Source organism: Sapajus apella, unplaced genomic scaffold (assembly GCF_009761245.1).
Source record: "Sapajus apella isolate SASKATOON/1434 unplaced genomic scaffold, GSC_monkey_1.0 scaffold97, whole genome shotgun sequence".
In the NCBI taxonomy this organism is placed as follows: domain Eukaryota; kingdom Metazoa; phylum Chordata; class Mammalia; order Primates; family Cebidae; genus Sapajus; species Sapajus apella.
Genome location: NW_022437037.1, coordinates 400,486 through 425,224, shown reverse-complemented (window position 1 = coordinate 425,224; position 24,739 = coordinate 400,486). Strand labels below are relative to the sequence as shown.

Here is a 24,739-nt window from a genome sequence, read left to right as displayed (position 1 = left end):
TTTTTTTTTTTTTTTTTTATAGAGACAGTGTTTCACCATGTTACCCAGGATGATCTCGATCTCCTGACCTTGTGATCCACCCACCTTGACCTCCCAAAGTGCTGGGATTACAGGGGATTATAGGCGTAAGCTGCCATGCCTGGCTTATATAGATATATATATTTTTAATGTAGACATGGGGTCTTACCATGTTGCCCAGCCTGGTCTCAAAATCCTGGGCTCAGGCGATCCTCCTGCCCTGGCCTCTCAACGTGCTAGGAAGTATTTACTCTTTAGAACCTGTAACTGCTTAACAGGCCCAGTTGATTTCAGTTTTAGATAGGTTGAGTTTTATGTGTCTTAGAGACAGTCAGTCAGGCAGCTGTGCTTCAGATTGGAACTTGAGAGAGAGAGACGAAAATGGAGAGTAAGATTTAGGAAGGAACAGATAACCTGATGGCCTCAGAAAATCAAATATCCAAACTTGTTCATACCTGCTGCTTTGTTAGAGTGCCTCCAACAGGTCCCTGATGGAACTGTGGGGATGTGTGTGCAAGAGTGCACCTGGGCGCTGAGGCGCACTATTCCCCCTAGTACAGGTGTGTGGTAAGATACCAATTATATGCAATCATGGGATGTAGTAAGAGATCAATCACATACACTCATGCATGGCATGAGGATGTTATGGTCAATGACAGAGTGCATATAAGACGGTGGTCCCCTAAGATTATAATATGGTCTTTTTATTGTATCTTTTCAGCATTTAGATTTTTTTTTTTTTTTTTGAGATGGAGTCTCGCTTTGCCACCCAGGCTGGAGTGCAGTGGTGCGATCTCAGCTTCCCTGCAACCTCTGCTTCCCGGGTTCAAGCGATTTTCCTGACTCAGCCTCCCGAGTAGCTGGGACTACAGGCGTGTAGATACACAAATACTTACCATTGTGTTAGAATTGCCTACAGTATTCAGTACAGTAACATGCTGTGCAAGTGTGTAGCCTAGGAGCAATAGGCAAATACCAAATAGCCTAGGTGTGTAATAGGCTGTGACATTGTGTAAGTACACTCTATGATGTTTATGCAACCACAAAATCAGACAACGATGCATTTCTCATGTCCTTATCATTAAGTGACAGATGACCATATTTGAAATACAGGGTGGACCCATGGTGTTTTTTTTTGTTTATTGTTTTGAGACAGAGTCTCTGTCACCCAGGCTGGAGTATAGTGGCCGGATCTTGGCTCACTGCCATGTCCGCCTCCTGGGTTCAAGCCATTCTCCTGCCTCAGCCTCCTGAGTAGCTGGGACTAGAGGTGTGAGCCACCACACCTGACTAATTTATGTAATTTTAGTAGAAATGGGGTTGCACCATATTGGCCTGGTTGGTCTCAAACTCCTGACCTCAAGTGACCTGCCTGCCTCCGCTCCCCCAAGTGCTGGGATTACAGGTGTGAGCCACCGTGCCTGGCCCCATGGCATATTTATTAGTGACTTTAAAATTGGGCAGGGGTCCCCCAGGACTGAAATTTAACCTTGATTTTTTTCTTTTGCTATGGTGCTTTTTTTCCTTTTTTTTTTGAGATGGAGTTTCACTCTGTTGCCCAGGTTGGAGTGCAGTGGCACGATCCCAGCTCACTGCAACCTTGGCTCACTGCAACTTCTGCCACCTAGGTTCATGTGATTCTTCTGCCTCAGCCTCCAAGTAGCTGGGATTACAGGCCCTCACCAGCACGCCTGGCAATTTTTTTTTTTTTTTTTTTTGTATCTTTAGTAGAGATGAGGGTTTTACCATCTTGGCCAGGCTGGACTTGAACTCCTGACCTCATGATCCATCCGCCTTGGCCTTGAAAAGTGCTGGGACTACAGGCATGAGCCACCACTCCCAGCCACACTACGGTGCTTTTTTGAGAGACTTCCCAGAGCATCTTTCGGGTGGGAGAACACTCTCACTGCACTGCCCGAATCCTTTTTCCCCCTTCACTGTGGCTTTCTCCACTGATTTCCTCCGTGAGAGAGAAAGACAGCAGCGTGAGACAACACTAACTTCTGCCTGTGACAGTCCTCCTGCATCTCATGGAAATCTCCCAGCAGGACTTGAGGAAGATTATTATCACCACCACATTACAGGTATTATAAGAGAAATAACTAACATTGACTGCATGTTTATTATGTGTCAGGCACTGTGCTGGGTGTTTTTCAGTATCATCCCATTCGATTCCCACAGCAATATACTCTAAAGTTGAAACTATTGCTCTGGATGGGAAAACCCGAGGCTCGGAGTGGAGAGGTGTCACGTCCTAAGACACACAGCAAGTTATAGGAGCTGGCATATTTGAACCTAGGTCTTTCTGATACAGAGGCTAAGCTGCCTCATCACTCATTTCTGGACCAACTAAGGGCTTTTCTCCGTGGAAATAGGGAGAAAGAAGATTCGATGGAGAAGCCTAACACTGATTCCTGCTAAAGGCAAGTCCAGGCACTGGCGAATCTTGCCAGAATTCAGCCTCCGACCCAGGCCTTCCACTGCACCGGAGAAGCGGCGCGCATGCGCCCGGCCTCCCTCCCGGCCCCGCCCCGCGGGAAGCCGTGGCTCCTTGCTTTCAGCTCTGGGGCTTGCGCACTACGTCCCCAGCCAGAGGCTCCTTCCCCGCCGGGGACTTCCGGAGCGCCGGGGTGTGGTTCCGGGTCGTGTGCTGCTTCGGGTAATAGGGCTGCTGCTCGGCCGGCTGGCGGCGGCGGCGGCGAGCACCACGGGCATGAGGGCGAACCCGGGAAGCGGCAGCTGAGCGGGCCGGGAGGAGAGCCGGTCCCAGTGGATCCCGAGAGTGCAGAGCTCGGGGCAGGGGCCGGGAGGCGTGGGGGAGCCGGGCCCTCCCCTCAGGAACGTGTCCCGGGGCCGACCCGGCCCGTAGTGTGGAAGCAGCTTCAGGTAAAGGTTGCCCCAGCCGCCAGCTCCCCGCTCGCCCGTCAGCCCACCAGCTTGCCCACCTGGTGACCCTCTCACCTCTCCGGTTTCGGCGCTGCTCAGCGGGCCGCCTACCGGGCTCCTGCTCAGGTGGCCCGGGAGCATCCGTTTTCCGGCCTTTACCAGAACTGGGGGCTGTCAGGAGTCTGAGGCGGGTGTGTGATTTAGGGGAAGGGAAGCCCGTGGACCTGGTAGTGTTCGGGAGTAGCGGGTGGTGGGGCGGTAGAGGGTGCAGTTGGCTCCGGCAGTTTCTGGTCTTGCACTTGGCAATATCCAGGTGCCCTGTTCATAATGTGAAAATCAAGGATTTCAAGCATTGCCTGTGTAGTCTTTTTTCCTTGTGTCCCTTTTCCCCATCGCCCTAAAGGGGTTAATAGCCTCGCAGCTACAGTGCTGCCGAACTTTGATTCAGTTCTTTGTTTATGGGAGTGGCAAGGAGTCCTTTAGATTTGTTTAAGGCTGGGGGGAAAAAAGCTTGTAGTGTAAACAAGAGTATGACTTTAACCAGAGACCCCCAAATCAACCCAGAAACTGGTTAAAACTTCCTTTTGAATGAGTGAAAAGTAACTTTTGAAGCCCACTACAGTTTCTGGCACTGTGCAAAGCACCATGTTTTATAAACCCAAATCGGGAAAGTTCAAAACTTTCCCAGGTGTGAACAGTCAAATGGAGACACATCGGTTTAAAAAAAAGCAGCGTTCTCATTCTCTTGACAAGCAGAAGGGGTGGATTCCTAATGTTAAAACCCGCTTGAGCAGAGGGGGAGGTACCGTGTTTTATTCTTTATATTTTCTGAGCCCACACAAGGTGCCTAGTAAACACTGAAAGAGTTCTTGATGAAGCAATAATTGTTTTCATGTTTTTCAGTTCACACACCTGCGGGTTGTGGAGCATGCTGGTAGCCCTTTCCCATTCAGCTGAGTGCTCATGCCTACCTTAAATACTGTGTGTACCAGACTGCACTTACATTCCCTTACATCTCGGAATCTGGCTCCTGGTTGCCTTCCCAGTTATGCTTGAAAAGGTCTCCTATTTTGAGACGGAGTGTAGCTCTTGTTGCCAAGCTGGGGTGCAATGGCGTGATCTCAGCTCACTGCAGCCTCCGCCTCCTGGGTTCAAGCAGTTCCCCTGCCTCAGCCTCTCAGTTAGCTGGTACAGGTGTGCACCACCACGCCTGGCTAATTTTGTATTTTTAGTAGAGATGAGGTTTCTCCATATTGGTCAGCCTGGTCTCAAACTCCCAACTTCAGGTGGTCCGCCTCGGCCTCCCAAAGTGTTGGGATTACAGGCCTGAGCCACTGTGTCTGGCCAAGGTCTCCTTCTTTAATTACCCCACCCTAATCCATTACTCTAAATAAGTACGCTCTCAATCACTTGTGTTCTTTCCTGTTCCATTGATTTTTTTTAGGACATTCTCCCTACCCTGCCTAGGTTTCCCCTTTTCTTTATCGAGACGCTTCCCACGGCTCAGCTGAAGTTGGCTTCTCCCAACCAATTCCCGATAACTCCAGCTGGAAGTGATTTTCCTCTAGAATTCTATAAGCACTCGTTTTATCTACAATTATTTAATTTAGTAAATGTTTACTAAGTATGTATATATATGCCAGGTACCATGCTAGACAATGTAGAGATAAATAAGATTCAGTCCTTGCTTCCAGGGAGATCAATGTAGTGAAACAGAGATAAGGGAAATTAATAATTCTAACACAGTGATAAGTGCATTGTGTAAGAGTTCTTGTTGTGACAGTGGTAGTCCAGGAGGGGAATGGGTTATTCACTTTTGAGGGATGGGATGTGGCCAGGTAATCCTTCATAATTTGAGGTAAATTAAACTTTAAGTATTTACTATGTATTGGGTATTATATAGGGGTTTCTATTGTTTAATCATTTTAACTTCAATTTACAGATTAGGAAGACCCAATAAATTACACAGCTGGTACCAGACAGAGCCAGGATTCAAAGCCAGGTCTGTCTGATGCCTAAATTTGTGCTTTTTCCATTACATGTCTTGCCGTTTTCTCACACACTCTCTCTTTCTATGCAAGTAAATATTGAAACAAAAAAGTATACAGGACGAAACAGATGAATGTTAAAATGAATGGTACAGAAATCTTTTAAATGCAAAGGCTGTGCTCTTCCAAGGCAAGGAGATGGCAGGTGGATTAGCTCAGCTTTGAATATGAGCAGAGAAGACAGTATAGAAAATAAGCGTGGACTCTGGATTCAATTCCTGGTCTCTATTCTTACTGGATATGTGACCTTTGACACATAACTCCAAGCATAATTTTCTTCAGCTAGGGGTTGGGTTAGGGAATAATACCACATGGAGTGTTGTGAATATTTATTGAACTAATGGGGATAGAGGGCCTGGTACATGGTAAAGTTCCCCAAAATAAATAGCTATAAGATACAAAGGTATAATGCTTGAGGCATGGTTTTAGAGTGGTGAATGAATTTACAGCCTGAGTCAAGCAAGTCATTGCTTCTTTTAGCAGGGTACAAGGATGGAAAGTTGAAGGGGCAGTAGGGGTCAGAGTTAGTGAGGGCTGAGTACCAGGCAAGAGGTGAATTCCAGTTTCTGCTAATAACTTTTCCGGTGAATAAACACTTTGAGGATCTATGATTCATTTCAGCAGTGGCAGGCAAAATGTTAGACCTTGGGGATACAAAGACAAATCAAATTGGGTTCCTATCCTGAGGTCATTGACATTCTAGTAGAGGAGATGTGCGTGTGTGGGTGAACTATAATAAAGTACTTTGGGTTCTAAGGTAGAAGTCCCCAGGGAGTCTCACAAAGCACTGTGAAGGGAACACTGATGATGCTAGGTAGTGAGTACTCTGCCAGCATGATGTTAAATGCTGTATCTCATTTTTTTCTTGTATGAGAAGGTGTTATTAGCATCCTGATTTTGCCAGTGATGAAACTGGGGCACAGAGACCTTGAATAACTTCCTTTAGTTGATGCTACTGGTGGAGCTGTAAGAAAGAGGGGATTGTCTGCTAAACACTGGGATCAGCACTCTTCATTACTCCGCCATGTTGCTTGTTCTTTGTGATGTGGATGGAGACCCTCTGGAAAGGCTTCAGAGAGAAGTTTGCCCTTGAGCTGTAGCTTCAGTGTGCCGGTCACTGTGAGACAGGAGGGATAATGAGGAATGGAGTGGCCTCTGGCACCAAAGGAGCTCATAGCCTAATCTATTGAGATATTTTTCTTTTTTGGTGGGGGAGGTTGTTTTCTTATTGGCTCATACCTGAAGACTTCAGAAACTTTTGCAGTTGAGTGGATTTATGTGTTTCAGGCTAAGATAATTTGCTAGCCATCTGTTATTCTGATGTATAGCCCTTACTGTTAAGGACACAGCCATAGATGTTAAATTATTATATGACAAGGACTTCTGTCACATTACCTTTTTTTTTTTTTTTAGACAGAGTCTTGCTTTATCACCCAGGGTGGAGTGCAGTGGCACAATCTTGGCTCATTGCAACCTCTGCCTCCTGGGTTGAAGCGATTCTTGTGCCTCAGCCTCCCAAGTAACTGGGACTATAGGCAGGCACCACCATGCCTGGCCAATTTTTGTGTTTTTAGTAGAGACAGGGTTTTGCCATGTTGGCTGGGCTGGTCTCGAACTCTTGACCTCAAGTGATCCACCTGCCCTCGGGCTCTCAAAGTGCTAAGATTACAGGTATGAGCCACCATGCCTGGCCACATTACATTTTATCCCCATGGGAGGTGCCCTGACTTCGTTTCGGTGAGTTTGAAGTTTTTGTGAAGTTTGACTCAGAAGTCAGTGTATTTCAGCCTGTGTTCAGTTTAAGAGGCTTAGTGGTTAAATATGTTACCTAAGAGTCACAGCTAATGTGAGATAGAGCCACAAAAAACTGGCCAAAAAAGAGTAAACAAATCTTTATTAAATTACTGTTATTCTGTTTGAGTGTCTACCCCAGTAGTCTCCAAGTCCGATGCCTGTTGTGTATTAGGATGAGTAGGCCAGGCCTTGGTGAACTGGTGAGCACAGACTCAAACCAAAGAGGGCAGTCGCTGCTCAGCTCCACTTGTTGCCATGTGAGGAAGTGGGCCAGTGTCCTTGGATCTTTTGATTTTTTGGGAAAAGATGCTGGAAATCTGGATTTTTATATATATTTTTAAATGTATTTAACTTTTAGAGACAGGGTACCATTCTGTCAGGCTGGAGTGCAATTTCATGGTAATAGCTTACTACAACCTTGAATTCCTGGGCTCAAGCGATTCTCCTGCCTCTGCCCCCACAGTAGCTAGGACTATAGGTACATGATACCATGTGTAGCTAGTTTGTTTTTGTTTTTGAGACAGAGTCTTGCTCTTGCTGCCCAGGCTGGAGTACAATGGCGCGATCTCGGCTCACTGCAACCTCTGCCTCCCAGGTTCAAGCGATTCTCATGCCTTAGCCTCCTGAGTAGTTGGGATTACAGGCACCTGCCACCACGCCCAGCTAATTTTTGTATTTTTAGTAGAGATGGGGTTTCACCATGTTGGCCAGGCTGGTCTCGAACTCCTGTCTTCAGGCGATCCTCCTGGCTGTAATCCCAGCACTTTGGGAGGCCAAGGTCGGTGGGTCACCTGAGGTCAGGAGTTTGAGACCAGCCTGACCAACCCGGTGAAACCCCATCTTTACTAAAAATACAAAATTAGCCAGGCGTGTTGGAGCATACCTGTAATATCAGCTACTTGGGAGGCTGAGGCAGGAGAATTGCTTGAACCTGGGAGGTGGAGGTTGGAATGAGCTGAGATCTCACCATTGCACTCCAGCCTGGGCAACAAGAGTGAAACTCTGTCTCAAAAAAAAAAAAAAAAAAAATCCTCTTGCCATGCTGCCACAGCTTCCCAAATTGTTGGGACTACAGGTGTGAGCCACTGCATATGGTACATTTTAATGTAGTTAGCTTAAAATTTTGCCATTAAAAAATGACGTTGATCAAAACATATTTGCAGTCTGTGTGTAATTCTAGGCTGCCTAATTGTGAACTTCAACCTATCTGGCTGCTGAAATTTTGGTACTTGCTGTTCAGAGGAGGAAGTACAATACAGTGTTTTGATTATTGATTAGAAATCTCATGGTAAATTGCCAGTGTGAGGGAGCATTGTAGCTTCCACTGATATTTAACCTCTCTTTTGGAAAGTGGCAAGGTGAAGGCTTTTATTGTATAATCAGGCTAAACTGTGGATTTGGCTGGCAAGATGACCTTACAAGACATCTGTTTTGTGCTCTTAGCACTTTAAACGCTACCAGATTTCTTGTCTCTCGGCCCTCTCCACAATACTGTGAAGTGGTATTGTAAATTTGTTAAATGCTCTTGTATACCTTATTTTCTTTAGTCCTGTGAGATAGGTAGTATTACAAAAGGGGTAGTTACCTCTTGAGATGAAGAAATTGGCACCCAGTGAAACACAGCTTAGTAGAAAGTGCAGTGGACTAGAGAGGGACCTGCATCCTAAACATGCTGATACCACTAACAGCCTTTGGATTTTGGTCACGTCACTTACAAATACTTGGATCTTTTTTCCTTTTTGGATAAATAATGAGGAGTGATATTCTAGTCTTGCTGAAGTCTTTTCAGGATGCCAAGCTTTCTGTTTCTAATTGATATGTTTAAAGTCACACAACTGATTACTGGCAGACTCCAGTAGAGATGACTCAAATCTAGAATGCTGCCCCTCCTCTCGTGCTGGCAGGTCAGGAACCACTACTCAGCCCTTTGCCTGTTCTTTATTCATTATTTCCTCAGGGAAAGGCCCTTGATGGGCCAGGTGCTCCTGCAATGCTTGCAGTGCCTATTGACCATATATACTCGAGATTGAAAGGGACATGGAGACACCCAGCACGGTGAGAAAAATATGGCCAGGGAGTTCCCAGCCCAAGAGTTTAATTTATTTTTATTTTAATACCCAGCTTCCACAAGGTGAAAATTGAAGAAATATTGGTTTTCTAGATACTTGTTTTCATTCATACTCTATTGTGTAAGGAAATAACATAGAATATAAAAATAAGGAGAATAAATCCTGAGCGGTCATTCAAAATTTATTAACTCTAGTTGGCAGCAGTCTAGATATATTGGGAAAATGGATTTAATATAGGCAACACAAAATTTGGACTGAAAGTAGAATACAGTTTTATGTAATTGAAAGTGAGAAAAATGGGAGAAACCACTTAAAAAACAAACCTGAAATTCTAGAAAGAACAAGAAGGTATTAGAATAACTATTGGAATTAAGTTATAGTAATTGCTTGTGAAATAAGTGGAATGTTATGTCACATTTATGCCTAAATATATGCAGTGTTAGAGTCGTAATATCCTATACTTGGGTATACTTTTATGAATATACTTTTATTACTGATGCAAAGTGTACTGAATGTGTAAAACTTCAAGAAAATAACAGTTTTCAGTTCCCTATGGACTCATTTTAAGGTACTATGTTATAAATAAGTACCATTTCAGCAGAGAAATTGGTAGAAAATTGTTTGAAGGAATGGTTTTCTTTTGAAAATAGAGCAAATATTTAATCTGAACTTTAGTTACTGACATAAAGGAGACTAACGAAGAACTGAAGTGCAGACTTCAGTCTTAAAGCAGTGTGACGTGGGGTTTTGGGCAGACCCACTTGGATTTGATTATTGGGTTTGTCCATGATTATTGTTTTCATTCATACTCTATTGTGTAAGGAAATAACATAGAATATTAAAATAAGGAGAATAAATCCTGAGCAGGCATTCAAAATTTTGGGTTTGTCCATGATTAACTCTGTAAGCTGGACAGTCTGCAAAATGGGGACAGTAATGCCAATCCCGCGTAGTCCTTGGTGAGGACTAAATGAAATAATGTATGTAAGTTCCTAGTAAGTACTCTGATGCTTCTGGAGAGATGCAGGTCCAGGTTGAGCATCCCTACTCAGAATACTCAAAATCTGGGCCATGTGTGGTGGCTCATACCTGTAATCCCAGCACTTTCAGAGGCCAAGATGGACGAAATGCTTGAGCTTGGGAGTTCAAGACCAGCCTGGGCAAAATAATGAGACCCTGTCTCTATAAAAAAACTAAAAAATTAGCCAGGCATGTTGGTGCACACCTGTAGTTCCAGCCTAAGGTGGGAGGATTGCTTGAGCCCAGGGGGTTGAGGCTGCAGTGAACTGTGATCGCACTACTGTACTCTAGCCTGGGCAACGGAGCAAGGCTGTCTTAAAAATGGAACAAAAAAAAAAAAAAAAAAAAAGTTTCAAAATCCAAAATGCTTCAAAATTCAAAACCTTTTGAATCGATATGATGCCACAAGTAGAAAATTTTACACCTGATCTCATACAGGTTGCAGTTAAAACTTTATTTCATGCGTAGAATTATTAAAAATATTGGCTGGGTGAGGTGGCTCATAACCTGTAATCCTGGGAGGCCAAGGTGGGAGGATCGCTTGAATTTAGGAAAGACTTTGTCTCTACTAAAAATCAAAACAACTGGCTGGGGAGGCCAAGGTGGACAGATCACGAGGTCAAGAGATTGAGACCATCCAGGCCAACATGGTGAAACCCCGTCTCTACTAAAAATACAAAAATTAGCTGGGCGTGGTAGCATGCACCTGTAGTCTCAGCTACTCAGGAGGCTGAGGCAGGAGAATCGCTTGTATCTGGGAGGCAGAGGTCGCAGTGAGTTGAGATTGTGCCAGTGCATTCCAGTCTGGCGACAGAGTGAGACTCAGTCTCAAAAATAATTAATTAAAAGAATTAAAACAGTTAGCTTGGCATAGTGGTGTGTGTAAAGAGCCCCAACTACTTGGGAGGCCAAGGCAGGACAATTGTTTGAGCCTGAGGGGCCTGGGGGGAAGCGGTCAAGACTATAGCCAGCCATGATTGTGGTCCTACACTCCAGGCTGGATGACAGAGGGATACCCTGCTTCAAAAAAGAAAAAAACACCAAAAGTATATAAAATTGCCTTCAGGCTATGTGAGTGAAGTGTATGTGAAACATAAGTGAATTGCTTATTTAGACTTGGGTCTCATCCCCAAGATAGCTCATGATATTTATAAAAATATTCCGAAATTCAAAGAAAATTCAAAATCTGAAACACTTCTGATCCCAAGCCTTTTAGATGAGGGATACCCAACCTCTACCAGCATTCAGGGCATAAGACATTCGAGCTGTTAATATAATGTAATAAGCAATGATTCGATGGAGTGGTTGTGAAAGAATGAGACTCATTTTTATGTCTGGATCATGAAATTTGTTAATTTGGGGGCGTGTTTTGTAAATTAGTGCACCTACCTGCTGTATTGAGAGAGGGACGTCAGGATGCTGTTTTTAAGCTATTACATGAATTGATCTGCTGAGTAACAAGAAGCACTTCCAAGTGTTTATATTATCCTTTTTTTTTTTTTTTTTTTAAAATGGAGTCTCACTCTTTTGCCCAGGCTGGATTGCAATGGCGTGATCTCAGCTCATTGCAACCTCCACCTCCTGGGTTCAGGCAATTCTCCTGCCTCAGCCTCCTGGGTAGGTGGAATTACAGGCACGTGCCACCATGCCTGGCTAATTTTTTGTATTTTTAGTAGAAACAGCGTTTCACTATGTTGGGTCAGGCTGGTCTCAAACTCCCGACCTCGTGATCCGCCCGCCTCGGCCTCCCAAAGTGCTGGGATTATAAGCATGAGCCCCCATGCCTGGCCTATATTATCTTTTTTGTGCCTACAACTGCCCTTTGTTAGAAAAGGGATATTATGTTATCCCTGTCCCCATTTTACAAATGCCAAAGCTGAAGCTTAGAGAAGTAATATAATTATTAATAAAAATAAAAATATAGAGCTACCAGGCTTAGTGCTGTGGCTCACACCTGTAATCCCAGCACTTTGGGAGGCTGGGGTGGGTGGATCACCCGAGGTCAGGACTTTGAGACCAGTCTGGCCAATTGGCGAAACCTGGTCTCTACTAAAAACACAAAAATTAGCTGGGTGTGGTGGCACGTGCCTGTAGTCCCAGCTACTTGGGAGGCTGAGGCAGGAGAATCACTTGAACCTGGGAGGCAGAGGTTGCAGTGTGCAACCTCTGGGGTTTCACCCCAGACTGGGCAACAAGAGCGAAACTCCATCTCAAAAAAAAAAAAAAAAAATATATATATATATATATATATATATAGAGAGAGAGAGAGAGAGAGAGAGAGAGAGATTGAGAGAGCACGCGTGCATGCACGCGCATGAGCATGGAACCTACCAATAATGGCAAAACTAGGACTTCACCTTTGTTTTGACTCAGAGCAATCAAAAGCACTATTACTTTTTTTTTTTTTTTAACCACTTTTCCATGCTGCTCTAGATTTGAATATTGAGACTGGCCCTGTCTTGGGACTGTCATTGACTATGGCCCTTTGCCTTATTCATTTAAACTTAATGTTTATAGAAAGCTGTTATTATATTGTGAGAGTGTTTGATTACAGGAATGATGTTATGACATGAAGTTTAAGGATTTAATAAAAACCCTAATACTCATTGATAGTAAAGCTTTGTACTGGGCACGGTGGCTCATGCCTGTAATCCCAGCTTACTCAGAAGGCTGAGGCAGGAGAATAGCTTAAACCCAAGAGGCAGAGGCCGAGGTTGCAGTGTGCCGAGATCGTGCCATTGCACCTCCAGCCTGGGCAACAAGAGCAAAACTCTGTCTAAAAAAAAGATTAGTGGTAAGATGGCCACTCATATTGTTAGTAGGAATGTAAATTAGTAAAACTTTTCTGGAAAGCACTTTGGCAGTATTTATCACATCTTTTTAAAAAAGTCATGCATGCCTTTTGAGCTTGTAATTCCATTTCTAGGAATCTTTAATAAATCAGAGACATTGAAAGATATTCATGTTCAAAGATGTTCACTGCAGCAGTATTATAGCAAAAATTAGAACCTTAATGTTCAATAAAAATTAGAGAAATGGAAAATTAATAGAATGGAAATAATATGCAGTCATCTTAGATGTTTCAGAATTTTAGTGACATACTAATATGCTCACCATATAATAAGTGAAAAAAGGGTATGACTGTAAAGTGTGATCCCAATTATGTCAAACATGTATACAAAGAAATAGGTGGTGAGATTATAGGACTTTATATTTTTCTCAGTTTTAGAAATGTTCTTTTTAATTATTTTTAAAGAAATCATAGTTTAAAATTGATATTAACAAATATGAGTGGAGCCAGTAACCATTATTTTAACCAATAGAGTTTTCACTAATGCAGGTGATTGTGAAGTTATAAATGGATTGTGTTTTCAAGTTAGTTTTCACCTCACTTATTTTGCACTCATATCATGGTTTCATATGTCCTGACATTAATGATGTTACTATTTCCAGGGAAGTCTTCTTTTCCCCCAAAAAGTCCTATTTACACAGTATTCTGGAAGAAGAGTTGTATTCATAATGGTGGTATCATTGTCCCAGTGCTACCTCACCGCTTCAGTGGCCACAGGGACAGTGAGTAGGCCTGTGATATCCCTGTGTTTACTTTTAGAGGAAGTCCACTCCCATCTCTGTGGAGTTGAGGCTGGCCTTTGGTAGATAGTGATTGTGAGTTGAATGCTTATATATTGGGAAGTGATTTTTTGGTATGGAAAATTATGTGTGTTAAAAAGGTAAACTGAGGCTTTTTTTTTTTTAAGAGTTTATTTGCACAAATGGCAATTCATGAATTGGGCAGCTTCAAATCAGAAGTGATTCAGGGTCTCCATTGAGGGAAAGTAAGCGGGGAGGCTTTTGTAGGAAGATTGTGGAATTAAAACAGAGGAAAGATTTGATTGGTTATACAGTTGATCTCTACCATTGGAAAGTCCGCAGTTATATAATTATAAGTTTGTTGGCTGCTTCTGACTAGCTAAGCTTAAGTTCTTTTTTTTTATATATGTGCATTTATAAGACATACCTCAAGTTAAGTTTTGCTTATGTTTGCAAATCCAGCAAGGTTAAGGTAATTTATAAGACTAACTAGTTTTGTCTGCTCAGGGATTTTTCAGGCTAGGTTTGATTTTTTTTGTTTTGTTGTTGTTGTTTTATTTTTGGTGTTTTGTTTGTTTGTTTGTTTCCTTGAGACAGAGTTTTCCATCTGTTGCCCAGGCTGGAGTGTAGTGGCATGATCACTGCAGCCTCAACTTCCTGGACTCGAGCGATCCTCCCACCTTAACCTCCCGAGTAGGTGGGGCTAGAGGCACTACCATGCCCAACTATATTTTGTATTTTTAGTATGGATGGGATTTTATCATGTTGCCCAGGCTGGTCTTGAACTCCTAAGCTCAAGGAATCTGCCTGTCTGGGCCTCCCAAAGTGTTGGGAGTATAGGCGTGAATTACTGCACCCAGCCAGCCCTGGTCTGTTTTAATTTAACAAATGTGAATCTCTCACTTTTTTTTGTGTGTGTGTGTGAGAAAAAGATTGAAGATTAAATTTGTTTGGATTTTAATTTTTCTGATAGCAGTAGTTAGTAAAAATATGAGTGTTAAAATATTATGATGAATTGTTGCCTTTTCTCTTTTTGAATTATCATGTACTTTACAATTGAAGTAGTTTCAGACCGGGTGCGGTGATTTACGCCTGTAATCCCAGCACTTTTGGAGGCTAAGGCAGTCAGATCACCTGAGGTCAGGAGTTTGAGACCAGCGTGACCAACATGGAGAAACCCCATCTCTACTAAAAATACAAAATTAGCCAGGCGTGGTGGCACATGCCTGTAATCCCAGCTACTCGAGAGGCTGAGGCAGGAGAATCGCTTGAACTCGGGAGGCAGAGGTTATGGTGAGCCGAGGTCGTGCTATTGCACTACAGCCTGGGCAACAAGAGCAAAACTCTGTCTCAAAAAAAAAAAAAATTAGTTTCAATGTATACAGTTAAGTGTGATGGCCAGTTAGGTTTGTGTTTTTTCAAATATGCATACTAATTCTCTTACGTACAATATAAAAAACATGCAAAAAAATTACCAAAGTATTTGAGCATATTTAAATTAGAAAAATATCAGGCAAGATGTTTCTTTTGTAAACTACTTCTGTCCAAAGCATTCTGTATATTATCAGAATGAAAAATGACAGCACTTTGTCATCTGTTCAAATTGATATTACACTCTTTGCAATGACAGCTGAAAAGGCCCACAGGTGCCATATAAAGAGGTGACCATGTTGTCATATTTCATTTCGGCATCCCTCTGCAAAGCCATAATTACCTAATTAGGTTGTTAATTAGGAGATTAGCATTTCACTATATTGATAGAATGCTCTTTACCGGCGTGGGGCGAGATACAGATTTGTCTGCTCTAATTTATAATCTCTGCCTGTTTTGTACTTATTTATTTGCTTAAGATGCTGGTATGCGGCAATTCAGTTTACCTGAGAAACAGTTTACAAGCTAAAGAAGTTTTGATCACTGGATTAAAGTTGCTGAGTTAAAATATGGACACATCCCCAAAATTAAAATAAAAATTCCAAGTTGGTATAACTTGTATTATTGTTAACACAGGCATCAAACACAATAAGAATTCACATTGTTGGTATTAAAAAATTCAAAATATAAAAACTTAAGTCTGAACCATGATAGAGATTTATGTATCCTAAACGAGGCAAAGGAAATTATTTTAATTGTCTTCAATGACAGACCTCTGCCATTTATCCTTGGGACTTCTGAGGATATGTTAGATGTTTTGAATGTATTTAAGAAACTGAAGCTTGGTTAATAACTTCAGAACAAATATATTCAGTCTTCATTTTAGACTTCCTTAGATAGTCATGCTTCAGGGTTTCTTTCGTTTGTACCTTCTGTCCATTAGTCTGCGCTTGGAACATTCTCTCCCCACAGTCTTTGCAGTGCTGGGTACTTATGGAGTTTGAAGTATTTCACAATAACCTTCACTTGGTGAGCTCTTTGGAGTACGCACAGTTTCTATAAAGTGTGCCTAATGTTCTTTTGGGAGAGAGGGGCATGGGAAAAATGATTGCTATATATTTTCTCTGTAGTGTTTGTAATTTGCATTATGCATAGTTTTCTGCCTTTTTTCGTTAAGGAAATTAAGAGTTGCAGAACAATGTTAAGAGCACCATTCCCACTGAGGTAGTAGTTTAGCTTCTTTTGTTCGTATTGGTATTAGCATTCAAATTGTAGTGAATGCATGTGTGCTTTAAGTCCTTCTTCCCTACAGTTATGAAGAATTGCATTTGTTTTTTAGCTGTAATTTTAAAAAAAGTATTATTTTTTTGAAATGGAGTCTTTCTCTGTTTCCCAGGCTGGAGTGCAATGGCGCCATCTTGGCTCACTGAAACCTCAGCCTCCTGGCTTCAAGCAATTCTCCTGCCTCAGCCTCCCAAGTAGCTGGGATTACAGGTGTGTGCCTCCATGCCTGGCTAATTTTTGTATTTTAGTAGAGATAGAGTTTCACCATGTTGACCAGGCTGGTCTTGACTCCTGACCTCAGGTGATCTCCCCACCTCGGCCTCTCAAGGTGCTGGGATTACAAGCATGAGCCACCGCCCCTGACCTGAACATTTTTTTTTTTAATTAAAAAAAATTAAATAAAAATAATAGAGAAGGGGTCTTGCTATATTGCTCAGGCTGGTCTTGAACTCCTGGGCTCAAGTGATCTTCCTCCTCCGCCTCCCAAAGTGCTGAGATTATAGGTGTGAGCCACCATGTCTGGCCAAATATATTTTTATGTTAAGAAAATAGGCCGAGCATGGTGACTCATGTCTGTAATTCCAGCACTTTGGGAGGCTGAGACGGATGGATCACTTGAGGTCAGGAGTTCAAAACCAGCCTGGCCAACATGGTGAAACCCCATCTCTACTAAAAACACAAAAATTAGCTGGGTGTGGTGGCGCATGCCTGTAATCCCAGCAACTCAGGAGGCCGAGGCAGGAGAATCCCTTGAATCCGGGAGGCAGAGGTTGCAGTGAGCTGAGATCCTGCCACTGCACTCTAGCCTGGGTGACAGAGACAGACTTCATCTCAAAAAAGAAAAAAGAAAATAAGGCTGGGCATGATGGCTCATGCCTGTAATCCAGCACTTTGGAAGGCCAAGGCAGTTGGATCACTAGAGGTCAGAAGTTGGAAACCAGCCTGGCCAACATGGTGAAAACCCATCTCTACTAAAAATTCAAAAATTAGCTGGGCCGTGGTGATGTGTGCCTGTAATCCTAGCTACTTGGGAGGCTAAGTCAGGAGAATCATTTGAACACCTGAGAGGCAGAGGTTGCAGTGGTCTGAGATTGCGCCACTGCATTCCAACCTGGGCACAGAGTGAGACTGTCTCAAAAAAAAACCAAACAAACCACACACACACACACACACACACACACACACAAGCTTCCATTAGTTTACCATTTTGCTTAGTTGTAATCATTTATTCAGTCAGTATATACTGAATCTATATTAGTCACAGTCATTTGTGTGAGAATTGACTAGTGAAATCTACAGACACAGTCCCTGCTCTCATGAACTTGCATTCTAGAAAGGGAAAGGACAGCATAGATGGAGCAGCAGAACCTAAGCTTGAAGCATTATAGTAATGAGAGTCAAGGTGAGTATGGACTTGATAAAGTCAAATCTTTCCGGGGCAGGTGATACCTAAATTGTGATAAGTGTGAAAGAAAAAGGGAAGTCTAAGCCATGTGACAAGACAGAGAAGAAGTGTATTTTCAAAACTTGAGAAGAAAACAAAGTTCACTGAGACTGGAGTAGAAAGAACTGATGGGACACGTGTGAGATGGGGCTACAGATCTAGGAAAGGTTTCATCATGTTAAGGAGTTGGGAGTCATTGAAAGATTTTAAGACAAGTTAGGAGACAATTGCGGTAGCCTAGGTGTGAGACATGGTGACTTGGATTAGGGTTTCTGTTTAGAGACAGGTTCTCACTCACCCAGGCTAAAACATGGTGGTGTGATCACAGCCCACTGTAACCTTGACTTCCTGGCCTCCAGCAATCCTCTCACTTCAGCCTCCTGAGTACCTTGGACTACAGACACAGGCCACCACTCCCAGTTAATTTAAAAATTTTTTTGATAGGCACAATTGCCCAAGCTGCTCTTGAACTCCTGGTCTCAAGTGATCCCTCTGCCTTGACCCTCCAAAGCACCGGGATTACAGGCATGAGCCACTGTACCCAGCTGAATTAGGTTATTGGGATGAAGAGAAGTGGGTGAAATCCAAGGAGAGATGAGTTAGGATGCAGAGGATGGGTGATTAAATGGCTCTGGGCTTTATAGAAGGGAGTCAAGGATCCTGGTTTGGACATTCTGTATGTTTTTAAATTTTATTTAAGTTTGAGAATATGTGTTTAAGTATATCGTAGACAATGGGTCCATGAGTCTTATTTTCCAAATAAGACCCCAAAATGTATAGTACTAGCTACGAGTTTTCTTTTATGTGAATTGGGAAGGATACAAACATTTGAGTGTCACTTTTGGGCCCTACTGTGGAGCAGTAGCTTTGTGAGGTAATGAGAAACACTGAGGTTCAGAGAAATTGTAACCTTCCCAATTTTCTTAGCAAGTGGTGGAATATGGTGCACACCCAGCTCTCCAAAGTCTTTGTGTTTTCTGCCATGCCACGTTGCCTTTCTTGTTTTATTTCCTTCAGCTTATTTATTCCAAAGTGAAGAGAATTACTCTCCAAGTACTAGTAGCTCAGTAGGCTGTTGACAGAGGCATTGTTAGCAGTGGCTTCTCGGCCAATCCCCTGGTGTGGATTTGAATGTTGTCTGGTGCTCTGGTAGGAGAAGCTGCTCCAGTGCATGGGGATTTGCTTCAGCAAAGCCTGCAGTTCTCCTTGGATTTCTGGTACTAGGATTAATCTCCTTCAATTAGAAATGTAGATTAGCTACCTTTAGAAAGGTCACTAAGGTATATGACAGTTCTCTTTTCTCCAGAGGAAAAGACTTGGAAACTCCCATTTTGGAGTTTGAGGAATTTGAGGAATCTGATGTCTATTTGATGTAATCAACCTATATTACAAATTAAATATTTATGGTTTACTGTGGCCGAATCTGCTTAGTAGGTACTTTGTTGGTATCCTAGTGTTGGAATCACTTGAATTAGAAGAGATCTAGGATGTAGCATAGATTCTCGTCTTCCTGGGTTTCTATACCCTTTAAAAAAAAAAAAAAAAAAAAAAGATATAATTTGCATACTATAAAATTAACCTCTCTAAAATGTACAATTTAATGGTTCTTAGGATATTCACAAAGTTGTATAACTGTCACTATTAACTAATTCCAGAACATTTTTGTCACTTCAAAAAGAAATCTCATATTCATTAGCAGTCAACTTCTCACTTTTCCTCCTCCTGCTGCTGGCAACCATTAATCTACTTTGTCTCTATGGATTTGCCTATTCTGAACCTTTCATCTACAAGGAATTACACAGCTTGTGGCCTTTGATGTAGTATAATGCTTTCAAGGTTTCATCTATGTTGTAGCATGGATCAGTACTTCATTCCTTTTTATTGCCAAATAATATTCCATTATATATCTATACCACATTTTGTTTGTCTGTTCATCAGTTGATGGACATTTGGGTTATTTCTACCTTTTGGTTATTATGAATACTACTGTGAACATTTGTATACAAATTTTCATGTGAACATATGTTTTTAGTTCTCTTGGGTATATTCCTAGGAATGGAGTTGCTGGGTCATGGTAATGCTTTGTTTAACATTTTGAGAAACTGCCAAGCTGTTTTCCAATGCAGCTGCATTATTTTACATTTTCTCCAACAATGTATAAGGTCAGCCTCCTTTCAGCGTGTAGTCTCCTCAGGCTCTGCTCTGGGCTGGAAGCAACTCTAGGCTCTAGGAATTCCACAAGCCTTTTGTTTAAATAGGCAGGTAATTATCGATTTTTCTCTGTTCAGCCAGGTTCATTCTACTAGCATATGTGTACCAGGCCATATATATTGGGCATTAGTGATAGGAAGTCAAATGCCCTTTCCTCTCAAGGACTTTACAGTCTAGCAGTGGAACTTCTTACTAGGAAATGCGAGGTGAAGGGGAAAGCCAGTGAAGAAAGTAATAGCTTATAAATTCATGAATTTATACAGCATGGATAGCTAGCTTTAGGATCTAGCCAAAGATTGACTTTTTTTTTTCAGCTTTTGTTTTCTTTTTTCTTCAGGCGACCCTTTAACTATTGCTCTTCCTTGGTTTTATCCCCAGGTTACTATTCTTCTTATGTATTTTCCCTGGGCAAAATTCACATCTTTGGATTTACCTGTCACTACTTGTTGATGTCTCCCAAGTCCCCCCAGACCTTTCTCCTGGGCTCTCAGGTTTGTGTTTTGATGGATCTCTGTTTGGGTAATCCATAGACATCGGAAGCTCATTGTGTCTGAAACATAACTCCTCGTATCCCTACTACCCGATAATCTGTTTCTGCTTTAGAGTTTATGGTTTTATTTGTTGGCACTATCATGCAAGTCATACACTTTTCCCTTCTTAATCCTCCACATCCACTCAGTCACCAGGTTTACCAGTTTTTATCTCTCATTTTTTGACTGTTTCTTGAATTCGTATAACCATCTTCTGCTGCCTTCAGATTTTATCATCTCTGGGCTGCAGTCACAGCTTTGTAACTAGTCTATTTTATCCGTCACATCGATCTATACAGCTGTCAGAGCAGTCTCTCTATAAGCTAGTCAGCAACTTTGAACTCCATGTAATTTTAGTTACTAAATACATGTTGTTCTGCTGTTTCTTGCTTCAGTGCCTTGTCTCATGCTGTGTCTCCAACCTCGAATGTTGCCTTTTGCCCCCGGCTTCTACCATTCCAATTTCTCATCTTTGAATATTCATCTTAGACCAGGGAATAATAGCAATAATAATAATAGTGAACAGTTGTAATTGTGCTTACCATGGGTCAGGCACTGAAGCACGTAGCATGTATTCATTCATTCAGTCCTCACAACAATCCTATTAGGTAGGCACTGAACTTAGTCCCATTTACAGATGAGGAAATGGAGACACAGAAGTTGTTACTGTCTCAAGGTCCAACCATGAGTGGCCAGGTCCACGTTTGAAGCCAGCCAGTCTGAAGATTGCTGTCAGCCTCTGCTGCCCACCCTTTCTCAACTTCTGCCTTCCCTTGGCTTCCCCACTGCAAAGGATACTTTTCTTTGCTTCTGCAATAACTCACACATGGCCTGATGTTTTAAGCCTTTCTGAAATTTCTGATCAAGGAGCCAGCATTATAGATTATTTAATTGCTAGTTCTCTCTTTTTTTTACTATTAAGATAACTAAGTTGGAAATGACCATTTCCATTACTGTGATTTTAGTCTTCTCTGTGAAGCCTTGTCTGAGTATCCAGTCTCATTTAGGTATTTTTTATTTGTGTTTCCATAGTACATCATATTTTTGAGATGGAGTTTTGCTCTTGTAGTCCAGGCTAGAATACAATGGCCTGATGTAGGTTCACTGCAACCTCTGCCTTTTGGGTTCAAGCAATTCTCTTGCCTCAGCCTCCTGACTAGCTGGGATTATAGTCGCCCACCACAATGCCCGACTAATTTTATTTTATTTTTTTAGTAGAGATAGGGTTTCACCATGTTGGCCAGGCTGGTCTCTAACTTCTGACCTCAGGTGATCTGTCCGCCTTGGCCTCCCAAAGTGCTGGGATTACAGGTGTGAGACACCATGCCTGGTCTGCTCTCATTCTTTATTGTGGCCATTTGTATACTTGTCACTATCCCCTTGTTTGACTGCAAGCCTCTTGGGAATAGGGACCATGACTAGCACTTTATACACCTAACTCTCAGCATGTAGTAGGTATTCATGCTTATTGAATGAACTGATAAGTCTCTGTACTCATACCTAGACTTTTGTGTAAGGAGTGGAATAAGAAGATTAAGATGAAGTGAGCTTAAGCTGGAAATGTGAGACAGCATATTGTCATGATTTGGAGCAAGATTCTGGACCCAGGTGTGGCCTTGAGCAAGTTTGTGCCTAAGTTTACTGATTTATAGAACATGAAGAATAATAGAAGCTATCTCATAGTTTTGTGAATGGCAAAAGTGCTTTTATTTTGTTTTTAAGAGATGAGGGTCTTACGGTTGGCTAATTTTTGTATTTTTTTTGTAGAGATGGGGTTTTTCCATGTTGCCCAGGCTGGTCTTGAACTTGTGAGCTCAAGCAATCCGCCCACCTCTGCCTCCCAAAGTGCTGAGATTATAGGCATGAGCCACTGTGCCTGGGCTGAGACTTGATTATTAGATTTAAATTGAATGTTGTGAAACAGTCCCACTCTGTAGTATCATAAGCAGAATGAAGCCAGTTCTGTTGCATTATCCTCATGTTTGGTACACCGTGGTGATTTAAAAAACGAGGCGGTCTAGCTGGGCATGGTGGTTTGTGCCTGTAATCACAGCATGTTGAGAGGCTGAGGCGAGCAGATCACCTGAGTTCAAGAATTCGAGACCAGCTTGGCCAATATGGTGAAACCCTGTTTGTACTAAAAATACAAAATTAGTAGGGTGTGGTTGCGGGCACCTGTAATCCCAGCTACTTAGGAGGTGAAAGTAGGAGAATTGCTTGAACCTGGGAGGCAGAGGTTGCAGTGAGCCAAGATTGCACCATTGCACTCTAGCCTGGGCGACAGCAAAACTCCATCTAAAAAAAAAAAAAAAAAAGAGATAGTCTAGAAGGTTCTGAGAAAATACCTAGCAAAATTAACGCAGTTTTGTTAATAATAATAATAGCAATTATCATTTATTGAGATTATGAAAGTGCTATTCAAGTGAAAATACAAAGCACCATTCAAAGTCACATAGAAGTAGTTTGAGGATTATTTGCTGGTTTAGATTGTCTCATTGCTGCCTTCTATTCATTAGGAGTTGAATTAATGAGTTTGATAGTTTACAGCTTATTTATTTATTTATTTATTTATTTTTTGAGACGGAGTTTCACTCTTGTTACCCAGGCTGCAGTGCAATGGCGCGATCTCGGCTCACCGCAACCTCTGCCTCCCGGGTTCAGGCAATTCTCCTGCCTCAGCCTCCTGAGTCGCTGGGATTACAGGCACGCGCCACCATGCCCAGCTAATTTTTTGTATTTTTAGTAGAGACGGGGTTTCACCATGTTGACCAGGATGGTCTTGATCTCTTGACCTCGTGATCCACCCGCCTCGGCCTCCCAAAGTGCTGGGATTACAGGCTTGAGCCATCGCGCCCGGCCCGACAGCTTATTTATTTTCCTTCCAAAAAGATATAGCTAGAATAGGAAAAGTCAGTAATATACATCTTAGATTTATATAGTACTTTTTAACTTTCTGTAAATTTTTTTTAAAAAAAGTTTTTAAGACAGGGTCTCACTCTATTGCCCGGGCTGAAGTGCAGTGGCTTAGTCATGCTCAGTGTAACCTTGAACTCCTGGGATCAAGTGATCTTGCATCTCAGCCTCCTGAGTAGATGGGATTACAAGCATGTGCCCCCCCCCCCCCTTTATTTTAATTTTTTTTTTTTTTTTTTTTTTTTTTTTTTTAGAGACAGGGTCTTGCTCTGTTGCCCAGGCTGGTCTCAAACTCCTGGCCTCAAGTGATTCTCCTGTCTCTGCCTCTCAAAATGCTGGGATTTATAGGCATGAGCCACTATACCCAGCCTCTATTTTGTTTTATATCAGCATCGCTGTGAAGTGGGTAATAGGACACATATTATGGCTGTTTCGCTGTAGAGGAAACACAGTCAGAAGTTCTGACTCTCCTAAAGTCATCCCAAAGCTAATCTCTTTAACAGTGACAACTGTTAACTAATCCATAGCAAATATCACTAATCCATACTCTGTGACAACAACCTGGACTTGTAGATGTGGCAACCCACTGTGCATTTTTATAATCATGTTTTTATTTTCTGTTAATATTAGTTTCTTTTTTCTCTCTCTTTTATACTATTTACCAACTGAAAGTTTCTTTTATAACACTCTAAAGATAACTGTATTGTTTATCAAATTTAACTCTTGTAGTTATTGGAACCAGTTTCTAAACATACTAGGATTTCAAAACAAAAGATGGGCTGGGCACAGTGGCTCAGGCCTATAATCTCAGCACTGTGGGAGGCCGAGGTGGGTGGATCACCTGAGGTCAGGAGTTCGAGACCAGCCTGGCCGACATGGTGAAATCCTTTCTCTACTAAAAATACAAAACTAGCTGGGCATGATAGCATGCGCCTGTTCTCCCAACTACTTGGGAGGCTGAGGCAGGAAAATCGCTTGAACCCAGGAGGTGGAGGTTGCAGTGAACTGAGGTCGTGCTCCTGCATTCCAGCGTGGACAACACAACAAGACTCTGTCTCGATAAAAAGAAAAAAAAAAAAAAAAACAGATGGCAATAATGCCTATTCAAATCAGTCAACGTAGTTTACCTTTGTAGAGAGTATGCTGGCAACATCTTGATACTATTACAATTCTTTGCCAAAAAAAGAGATTCCTTGTACCTCTTAAGAGTCTGAATTATAGCACAGGTATAGTAGAGGTAAAACATCCAATGAAATTCTGGTCATGGAAGGGAAACCGTGTGAAGCAACAACACCCAAAACCTTTTAGATGGGCTCCAGGATAAACTTCTCCCAATCACATCCTCCTCCTCCACACAAGTGGCTGGAATGGAATTTAAGAGCTGAAAGGCCCTACGTATAGTTCAGTCATGCTATTTAACAGATGTAAGAACAGATGAGGTTTAAAGAAGTGAATTGTCCAAGGCCGTGTAATTAGGTCCCTGGAATTTAGGTTTCCTGAGTGATTCTTGCAGTAAAGTGTGTTGCTTTTTTTAATTGATGTGTGGGTACCCTGAAGGCC

At 42.2% G+C, this 24,739-nt stretch overlaps 1 protein-coding gene across 12 annotated transcripts in view; it reads left to right on the top strand.

Annotated features, from left to right (window-relative positions):
- The first annotated feature begins 2,632 nt into the window (after positions 1-2,632).
- Positions 2,633-24,739, top strand: part of MAPKAP1 (MAPK associated protein 1) — a 267,688-nt gene continuing 245,581 nt past the window's right edge. For 5 of the 12 annotated variants that reach the window (XM_032257252.1, XM_032257248.1, XM_032257251.1 and 2 more), the window contains exon 1: positions 13,289-13,408. In XM_032257252.1, coding sequence (XP_032113143.1) covers positions 13,355-13,408 — 54 coding nt within the window. In that variant the 5' untranslated portion in view covers positions 13,289-13,354. Of the gene's footprint in view, positions 2,905-4,846; positions 4,907-4,929; positions 6,217-13,288; positions 13,409-24,739 lie in introns of those variants that run through there. The other 7 variants (XM_032257249.1, XM_032257257.1, XM_032257250.1 and 4 more) reach the window with 6 other exon arrangements.